Consider the following 9,655-nt stretch of genomic DNA (forward strand, 5'->3'; position numbering starts at 1 on the left):
AGAGAGAGAGAGAGAGAGAGAGAGAGAGAGAGAGAGAGAGAGAGAGAGAGAGAGAGATGTGTAGCTGTAATCCTTCCCTGAGGCAGGATAGAGCTGAAAGGTCCCACAGGACCCCCGCCCCTGCCCTCCCCCAGCTAATTAGTAATTAGTGATTAGTGATTAGTGACTATTGATCGCCTGCTGTTTTTCCCAGTAGGCAGCTGCTTTGGCAAGGGGCAAGGAAGACAGAGATACGGAGAGAGGGAAAGGGGGTTGAAGATTGTATTGGAAAGATCCTGAGCAGCCAGTCCAGTCCAGAGGTCAGAGCCCTCAATGCAATGGAAGCCAGGGGAACCAGAACCTGTGAGGAGTCTCAGGAGCTGGAAAGTAGAGGAAGAAGCAGAGAACTCCTCGGGAAGGCAGGGCGGGCAGCATCGATGGTCAAGATTTCCCCAAGAGGCGTCTCAAGAGCTGTGCCCATCAAAAGCTCAACCCAGTGTCAGCCTTATGCTCACTCCCAATTCTGGCGTCAAGATATCCCCGGACCCAGGCACACTCAGGAGTGCACATATGCGTTCACAATCAGGTGAGCCTGTCTGAGGCTCACAATCCGTGCTTGCTGGCACTTGAAGCTATGAGCACACTTCCAGACCCAGATTCACACGCAATAAAAAAAAAAAAAAAAAAAAAGCCAGATGTGCTCCAGCATGCAAATACATCAGAGACCCGGGGGTTGGGGTTGGGGGGGGGGTGTCTGTGCATGTGCACACGCACCACTGTTTTTCTCATAAGTCCATTGGAGAACAGATTTCCTTACACGACCCTATGCAAAGTAACAGGTATTCACAAACCAAACATAAACATAGACCCTCACATGTCCACAGGCTGGACCAAATGCCAGATAGGCACTTCCCTGCTGATTCTGACATAGCCACCCCACAGCTGCAGCCTTCTCACAGGAAGACAGATTCCCATCTCTCCTATCATCCTCATGCTTACTCTCCCTCAAGGCTCTACCAGATGTTTCCTTCCTCTTCAGGGGGCAAAGGAAATTAAACCAGATCTGTCCACAGGGGAGTTAATTTGATGCGAAGAGAGTGGAGAAGGCTGGTGGGGGTGGAGGGAAGGATCAGGGCAATGTATCCTTCTTTCCTCCCTCTGTGACCCCAGGCCTTCACACACTGTGGTTTGGGGCTGAACCTTCTCCTGCAGTCTCCCTGGGTACAAACCAGGCTTCAGGTTCAAAGGAAGCTCTTGCCAAAGGCAGCATTTTTTACACCAGGGGGCTATTTTCTTTTCTTTCTTTTTTTCCATCCATCCATCCATTCATTCATTCGTTTGTTCGTTCTTATTTATTTATTTATTGCCCAGTTTCCGTTCTCTCAAGGTCACTAGGCAGACAGGCTTGGAAGAATCCAAGGGCTCTACTAACTGGCTCACTGGGGCAGTGTCTACCCTACTGTAGTTATGAGGACACCACACCAGGCCTGGAGTCCAAGCGTTTTGGAGGAGAATTACTGGTTTCTCTTAAAGACTGGGGATTGAGGTCCAAGAGTGAGGGCTTGTGGAGCCAACTGGTTGCCCTTAAACTGGGTAGGTCATAGTTGAGGAAGGAAGTTGGGGGGCAGAGTCTAAACTATCCTTGTGGATCACACTTCAGGGCACAAATAGATGGCAGTGCTTTGAAGCAGACACAATCAACCATGCAAAGACAATGTCTCCACCATGGCATGCCAACATAGACATTCACCCTGGGTCCCAGTGCCTGGATTCCCTGGACACATGCATACAAGGGCTGGTTTTAACCCATACACTCCATGTCCGCACTATGAGCCGCCCGTATGGGCTGAAGATCTCAAGACAAGAGTCGGGAAGGATGAGCGCTGGGCCCTTTTAGCCTTTGGGTCTTCACCCAGAAACCCCAGGAAAAGAGACAGTGAGAAGGGTGGGGGCAGGAAGGAGATGGAAGGAGAGACTACCCTCCCAGACAACAACCACCAGGCGTGAGAGGGGGGTGTGTCTGTGAGGTTGTGCAGGGGAGATGGTGTCTCCGCGGGAAATGGGATGGAAGATTGTAGCCAAGTTCAGCCCTGCTGGTGTGGGTCCGTGTAAGCGCGTGTGCCTGGATAATGAATGCTCGGATCGCAGAGCTTACCTGGCATTGTGACAAGGAGAAGAGGAATGGGAAGGTGGAGGGTGAGAGGTGGAAGGACAGACAGACAGACAGACAGAGGGAGGCAAGCGAGGTAGGTGCGGAAAGAAGGCTAGGCTAACACCCGCTGGCTTGTCTGTCTGTCTCGCACTCCTTCTCTGTCTGGCACACTCGCGGGTCGCGCTTCGTCCCCTCCCCCGTCGCGCCTGAAGCCGACCGAAGCCGGGCCTCCACCCTGCACCTTCTAACCCTCAGCCAACTTGCTGGGTGCAGTCCTAAAGCGGGCAGTCTGTCTGTCCACGTTCCCCACGACGCACAAAGTTGGGACGCTTAGTGCTGGGTGCGGGGCGGACGCACGGAGCCCCCTGGCATGCAGTGTTCTTCGTGTCCCGGACCCCGCGTCTTGGCTCTGCCACCCTTACCTTCCTAAGGAGCCAAGGACCAAAGAGCAAGAGGAGCCATTCCGGGAGCAGCCGCATCTTCCCGAGCGGTCGAGCGGGTCGGGCAGGGCGGGTCCCGGGGCGGGCAGGACTGGGCTCAGGGTGAGGGGCGCCGGGCAGAGGACGGTGGCACGAGCAGCGGGAGCGGGCGGCTCGGCCCGCGGACTGAGCGCGGAGCGGAGCAAGGCGCTGGGGGCGGGGCGCGGGCGGGGGAGAAAGTTGGGTCTGAGTCGAGCGGGCGGGGTGGGGGGCGGGGCTCCGCGGTGCTCCAATCCCGGCCGCACCCCGCGCGCCCCCTCCCGCCCAGCTGGGGGCAAGGAAGGTGACTTTCAGCGTGACACACCCTGGACACGCCCCTGGCTCAGGTGTGAAGCTGGAGAGGGTTAAGGGGTTTGGGGAGCAGTACCCCAAAGATGCCAGGTCTTGGGGCAGATGAGGGCTACAATAGGGCGTGGGACTCTAGGCCCTGAACTGTGAGCCGGAAGGGGTCGTCGCGGAGCATGAGCCCCGCCAGGCTAGGGGACGCAGCAGGACCCTGGTCCTGTGATGCCCGAGGTGGGTGGGTGGGTGTGTTTCTATAATCCTGGCAGAGGTAGGTCTAGGGCAGTCGGACAGGGACCGAGGTGAGGGCGGGCGGGGCTTCGGGCGACTAGCACTGAGCGCGGCGCTGACGGGGATGGATGGGCGCCCCGCGGCTCATTCGGCCTGGAGATGAGAATCATTGATCACGGACGGAAACCCCATCACGTCTGTCAATAGGGCTGACAAACGGCGCCCGCCGCCCTGTCCCCGCCCCGCGGCACCTCTGCGGTCCCCGGACTCCTTGGCTAAACCGGCTCTTTTAAAGTTAGCCCCTGATCCGCACTGTTGACCCTGGCCCGATCCAGAGCACCCTTGTTTGGGGCTGGGCAGGAAGTCCTCTGTGCCGTCTGCCCCTCTTGGTACAATCCCTGTGCTTTCTCTCCCACAATCCCATCTTCCACTCTCAGTTCTTCTCATCCCGTCCCCTTCCCCGTCTATCTCTGTCCTTGTCTCTGTCCCCAGCTTCAGCACGGTCTCTGTTCTCATCCTCAGGGCTGTTTCTTCGTGTTTCCTCCTCCCACTGGTCTTTCTGTCTCTCCCCTGCCCAGGGAGTCTTCAGCTGTCAGCTGTTGCTATGCGCTGTGTCTGAGGCTGAGTAGATAGTGTGACCAACACCTAGACAGCAAGAGATAGGACCATGCAAAGAGATGAAGAGACAGACCCACACCCCAAGGTGTGTCTTCCAGGCTTACCCCACTGTAATAGTACCCTGCTACACTGTAGCAGTGAGGCCACGTTCACATACAGACCAGCATACACAGAGGCACATAAGCACACAGAGACGGACACACATGATTTATACACACAGTAGCATACAGTGATATACAGAAACAGCTAGGTACCCAAAGTACCCTCTTGCCTTGACAGAGGCAAATATCCACAGGGACACACACACACACACACACACACACACACACACAGAGGCAATCTGAAAGACAAGCCTAGGAATATGAAAAGAACAGACACACAGGAAGTGACAGACACCAAAAAGAGGGTCAGGGAAAGGACAGGGGTGTACTTGGTGACACTCAAGGAGACAAAAACTAGGGAGCAGTGATTTGGGGTGCAGTCAGGGCTGAAAGAATAAAGGCAGGATGAGACAAAGTGTCAAGGACAAGGCCAAATGGCTGGCCAGGGCTGACCCCTAAGCAAAGGAACTGCTTTAGTTCTGGGCGAAGGCAAAGGGTGGTCACACATCCTGGGTGTCTAGAAGCCCACGGCCAAAGTATCTATCTGTAGGAGACCTGACCCTCCCCATCACCACCGTTTTAGCTAATCTCAGGTCCTCCAATTCTCTCAGAGATTACAAGTGCATGCACACACACACACACACATGTGCACAGTACTTATCTCTGGGTCTTTGCCTCTGTCCCCGAATCTTTCCATCTAAGAATATCTGCTTTTCAATCTAATCTGAATCAGTCAGTGTCCTTTTTGGTTTTTGAGACTCCCTTCCATTTGGCTTGGTTGGGAGATAGTGCACCCTTCTGGTCCTGGCCAGAGAGGGAGGGTGCTAACCAAAGGGGTGGGCTTTCTAAAGCAGCAGTTGGGGGCCTGTCTTGTTCTACCGGGATCTTGAGGTGACAGGCAGAGAATCAGTGGCTCCCGGGGGGGGGGCGGGGGTGGCTACAGATGCAGGCTGGCAGAAGGAAGGGGTGGAGAGGGTGGGACTGCTGGTGGTGGGGGATGAGCAGACTCTTGGGGAGGGAAGGAAGATGGCTGACAGAGGGTAGAAGGGTCAGCGCAAAACAGCCCCAGGGAAGGAAGTGAGAGGCTGGGCTAGGGTCCTCGGCAGCAGGTGCATAATTAGTGTGGGGAGCTTTAGGATAAGCAGTGTTACAGCAGTGTAGACGCCACCTGGTGGCCAGAAAGAGCCACAAGTCAACATTTAAGGATCAACAATGACCCCCCCACCCCCATTTTATTCCCAGCAGGATCGCTCATCCCAGAGCCATAAGGAGTCTGGAGGAGCAAGGAAGATCTCATAGCCGGGCTTCAGGGATGAGGTTGGAGATAACATTGATGAAAGAAAAGGAGGGTCTTGTGTTTGGATATTCATTTACCCATAAGCTTCCCCGAGGGGAGGATTCGAGGGAGAAATACCCAGGGGAAGCCAGTGAGGGTCAGAGATGAAAAGCTGGACAGCTCCTTTGGGAGGCATTGTTTGCTGCGGTTAGAAGAGCAGGGTTCTATGCCTCCCCCAGTGCTGGACAGGGTAAAGCTGCATAGTCTTCCGCAAGGGGTTCATTCCCCTTTGAAAGAGGTTCAAGGAGATCTGGAACAACTAAGATAGTGCAAGTCCTTTCCTGGTCAACTCCTAGAATGTCTGCAATGTTTGTTGAGAGAGATGCATATGTTGGAAGCTGATGGGCAAACTGCAAACTGAGCCTTGCTGGCTCTCCTCCCCTCTATCTCGTCCCCTAATGCAGGTATTTAATTAAAAAAAATATTCTGTGTTTGCCAAAGCATACGTATGGAGGTCAGAGAATAATTTTATGGAGCTGGTCCTGCTCATTTTGTGTGTGTGTGTGTGTGTGTGTGTGTTGTTTTTCGAGACAGGGTTTCTCTGTGTAGTCCTGGCTGTTCTGGAACTCACTTTGTAGATCAGGCTGGCCTCGAACTCAGAAATCTGCCTGCCTCTGCCTCCTAAGTGCAGGGATTAAAGGCGTTCGCCACCACTGCCCGGTGGTTCTGCCCACTCTTACATGGGTTCTACCAGGCTTGCAAAGCCAAGTGTTTTGCCCACCCAGCCATTCTGCTGGCTCTACAGCCAGGGTTTTACTCATAGGTCATAGAGTGAGATGTCAACATCTCAAAAGAAGCATGGAGCAGACCTTCCTGAAGGCCTTCATTACCCAGTGCTTTTATTTCTAGGGTGGCATCTCACTGTGGGGCCGGTGTAGGGCAGGAGAACAGTGAAGCACATGTCTGAGTCAATGCACTGGGGCCGGGTGACACCAGATCCTACCAGCATAGTCACATCATAAGGCTCAAGGTCATACACTGAGCAAAACAGCTCTTGTCTGCCATAGCAAGACAGGAGGATGGAGTGGGGCTGGAGATGTGGACCTTAGGATTCTCAGGCCAGCCTCCAGCATGCAGCAATGCACCCTCTGGTGGCTGAAACAGGCAAGCACAGCCCCAGCTCCCAAATTCTCACATTAGCATGCAGACACAGTGGTTTTTTTTTTTTTTTTTTCTTTTCTTTTCTTTTTTTTTTCCTTTTTTACAATTTTATTTATAACAATATCTGTGTTATTTAGTTGTAAAGGAATTCAGCAAAAATTATTAAAACGTTCACGTCCCCAAAATGGGGCTGCCCGCTTGCCCTTCCTTGGTGTGCCCCGACTCTTCCTGGCCCTCAGGGGGATGGGAGGCTTGGGGGACAGTTACCAAAGAATGTGTTCAGCCCTAGGAGCCACAGAGGGGGCGCTGGAGAGGGGAGGGCCTGTCTGGAAGGGATACTGAGCATGGCCATCTGAGAGGTGCCCCTAAAAGTGGAAGCTGGGGTTTGGGGTGACTTCCCTCAACTAAAAGACTCCTTCCTCAGCTAGAGCCAAATCTTCCAGACAGGGTCAGCAAAGGACTCCACCTCCCCTGAACTAACCCCAGAGAGCCAAGGAAAGGAAAGCTGGGACACGGAGCCCCATCGAGTGTCTTGCACAGGCATGGTGGGGAGGCCGTGCCGCCAGCTTCCAGGGGTATGCTCGGTAGGGAACATGTGGACTCCTTCATACCTTTGAGCCACAGAGCCCTCCCTGCCCCCTCAAGGCAGCATGGGGGGGATACTGAGGAGCAGGCAGGAAGGAAATGCAAAGAGATAATACTGTGCTTGCTCGCTTGCTCGCTCACATATAAAAAGTAATTCCTTCATTTTTACATTTGTACACCCGGCAGGGCCGGAGAAGGGCCGGCTGGGGAGGGGGTTCATTGAAAGACTCATGTGGCAGGGGACTTTCTGGGGACGTCCTTCGGGGCAGGGTCCTATGCCAAGGGATCTCCTATCTCGTCTTCAGGTCCCCGGCCCAGCAGTTCTCGCTTCTCGTCCGTGCTGGCCAGGGAGTGGCGGCTGCCGTGGCCCCCCATGTAGAGTGTGGCATACACTGGGTTGGTGAAGTTGGTAGGCTGGAAAAAAAAAAGGTTCATATGATTGGAATACCCCAGCTCCCACCTCTGTGCAACACCTCTGGTTGCCTTGATCACCCCCCCTCCACCCCTCCTGCCTTTGGACCCTGTTCCAGAAGCCCCTTCGATGGCCTCTGGCATACCTTGTCAGGGTCAAGGGCAAAATCAGCATCCAGTAGGCCCCCAACATCATCGGGCTCTCCACCTTCATACATCTTGTAGGTAGGGTTTCCAATTTCCACATTCATGGCCCCATTGGTCATCCGCTGGTGCTGGAAGCCCTTAGCCCTGGGGAGAGGCAGGAGTCAGGGAACCGTGATGTTGGTAAGGTTATCGGATTGTAAAATAACAGCCAGAATTTCTCAGACTCCCAGGGGCTCACCCTCGGACTCGCCGCTTATACCAGAACACCACGCCAGCCACCAGAAGCAGCAGGAGAAGCAGCAGCAGAGGGATCAGGATGGAGGCCATATCTGGAGAGAGAAGTCGGGAAACTGAGTCTGAAGCCTAGGGAGATGGGAGGTGCAAGGGAGGCTCTTCTTGCTCTATGTCGTGGCAGCCCTGCCCTCCCCACCACTTACGCCCAGGCTGTTGCTGACCAACAACCTGCTCCTCGCACCGGGGTCCTGTCATATGGGGCGGGCACCTGCAGGCAAGAAAGCAAAACTCAGTGGGCGGGCATCACCTCCACGACCATTTTAGCTGCAGGAACTTAGAGGTCATAGGTCATATTGTTCTTTTGCTCGGATTTGAGGGGGAGGGGCCAACTCACTGGCACTCGGGCATCATCTTGCTGTTCATGGTGCAGGAGCCACCATTGCTACAGTGATCGATGCAGGTCAGACAACTGGGGGCTACCCGACCATCAGTGCAGCTGTGGAAAGGAATCAAAATCTGGAGCTGGGGCTTGCAGAAGGGTATCTGGGATGCTAGAACAGGAACCGGGCCAGGAGGGGCAGGATAGGGGCGGGGCCGGAAGAGCCCAGATAGGGGGCGGGCCCAGGAGGGGCAGGATAGGGGCGGACAGGAAGGGGCAGGATGGGGCGGGGCCAGAAGACAGAGCAGAATGTGGAGGCAGGACCCCCTACTCACTTGCATGTGACATCTCCGGTCTGCTTATTGACCACACAGGCGCCTTGGAGACAGCGACTACACTTGTTCACCTCACACCTTGCTCCCTCAAAGTAGACCGTGCAGCGACATTGTCGGGAGCCATCAGCGGCCATCTGACAGGTGCCAAAGTTCTCACAGAAGCCAGAGCACTGCCCTGTGGTTGGGAGTGGAGAGGAAGTACCTTATGCAGGGTCCAGGACTTATGAATGACTCCCACCCACTCCTGAGCCTCCTAATGCCCTGTCACAGACCCCAGTTCACTAGGGTGACTCTAAGCATTCAGACATGGCATTCCTTATGTTGAATGCCTGGAGGCTTAGGAAGATGCGCCAACATGAGGGGCAGCACCCACAGCCTGGGCTTGGCTCATCTGCGTACGTCTTCCATCCTCTCAACCTGCTCCTTTGGGTTCTTTCTGGCTCCCCTCTTCCTTCCCTGGGGTTGGAGTGAATACTCACGGTACTGGCAACGGTCACCCAGGAAGCCAGGTAGACATCGGCACTGGGGCTGGTTGCCCTGGTTGACGGTGCAGGTGCTGTTGTTAGAGCAGTAGTCTGCGCACACCTGTGCGGTGCATTTGGGGCCCGTGAAGCCAGTGGGACAGCGGCACGTGGGCATGCCTGGTGGGAGAGGATCTGTGAGTGGGACCATGGCACTGGGCCTATAGCAGGGATCCTGGGCACCTTGACGAGCAGATGGGGTTGAAGTGGATGCTGGAGGCGATAGAAGGGGCCAGGTGAGGATGATGGGAGAGGACCGTCCCTGGTTAGGGGCATACCAGATGGGGAAGCCGCACAGGTGCCTCCGTTGCGACAGTATTCCCAGCACTGATCCAGTTCACATTTATCGCCTGTGTAACGGGGCTGGCAACGGCACTTGGGCTGCCTCCGAGCGTTGAGGAAACAACTACCACCATTGAAGCACTGCAGAGTGCAGGTTCCAGGCCTAGGGGCTGCAGTAAGAGCTCATCAGAGCATGGGAAGGGGAAGGGGGTCAAGGGTAAGGGGAGCCAGAGGCTATAGATAAAGGATCCTCAGGTACCCAGGAAAGGGGCATGCATACCATCTGGAGGGGGTGTTGGAGAGGGCACAGGCACACAGGTGCCATTATCCAGCCTCTTTCCATTGGGACAGGTGCAGACAGGCCCGCTGGGGCTCAGCAGACACAGCCATTCGCATTTCTTGCGGTCACAGGGGTTGGTCACTGTGGGTGTTGGAAGGGGTCGATGTTGAGCAGTGTGGACTTAGAACATTTTTTTTTTTTT

General features: G+C 55.0%; 2 protein-coding genes across 2 annotated transcripts in view; both read right to left on the reverse strand.

Annotated features, from left to right (window-relative positions):
• Nxph4 (neurexophilin 4) overlaps nt 1-2,731 on the reverse strand; it is a 9,069-nt gene extending 6,338 nt beyond the window's left edge. Inside the window, exon 1 of the mRNA XM_021175302.1 lies at nt 2,554-2,731. Coding sequence (XP_021030961.1) covers nt 2,554-2,610 — 57 coding nt within the window. The 5' untranslated portion in view covers nt 2,611-2,731. The remainder of the gene's footprint in view (nt 1-2,553) is intronic.
• Nucleotides 2,732-6,375: 3,644 nt separating this feature from the next.
• Lrp1 (LDL receptor related protein 1) overlaps nt 6,376-9,655 on the reverse strand; it is an 84,624-nt gene continuing 81,344 nt past the window's right edge. The window contains exons 81-89 of the mRNA XM_021175130.2: nt 9,454-9,594; nt 9,170-9,343; nt 8,850-9,011; nt 8,371-8,545; nt 8,051-8,152; nt 7,860-7,924; nt 7,661-7,751; nt 7,422-7,566; nt 6,376-7,278 (exon numbers count right to left, since the gene is read on the reverse strand). Of these exons, the coding sequence (XP_021030789.1) occupies nt 7,138-7,278; nt 7,422-7,566; nt 7,661-7,751; nt 7,860-7,924; nt 8,051-8,152; nt 8,371-8,545; nt 8,850-9,011; nt 9,170-9,343; nt 9,454-9,594 (1,196 nt within the window). The 3' untranslated portion in view covers nt 6,376-7,137. The remainder of the gene's footprint in view (nt 7,279-7,421; nt 7,567-7,660; nt 7,752-7,859; nt 7,925-8,050; nt 8,153-8,370; nt 8,546-8,849; nt 9,012-9,169; nt 9,344-9,453; nt 9,595-9,655) is intronic.

Source organism: Mus caroli, chromosome 10 (genome assembly GCF_900094665.2).
Source record: "Mus caroli chromosome 10, CAROLI_EIJ_v1.1, whole genome shotgun sequence".
Classification (NCBI taxonomy): domain Eukaryota; kingdom Metazoa; phylum Chordata; class Mammalia; order Rodentia; family Muridae; genus Mus; species Mus caroli.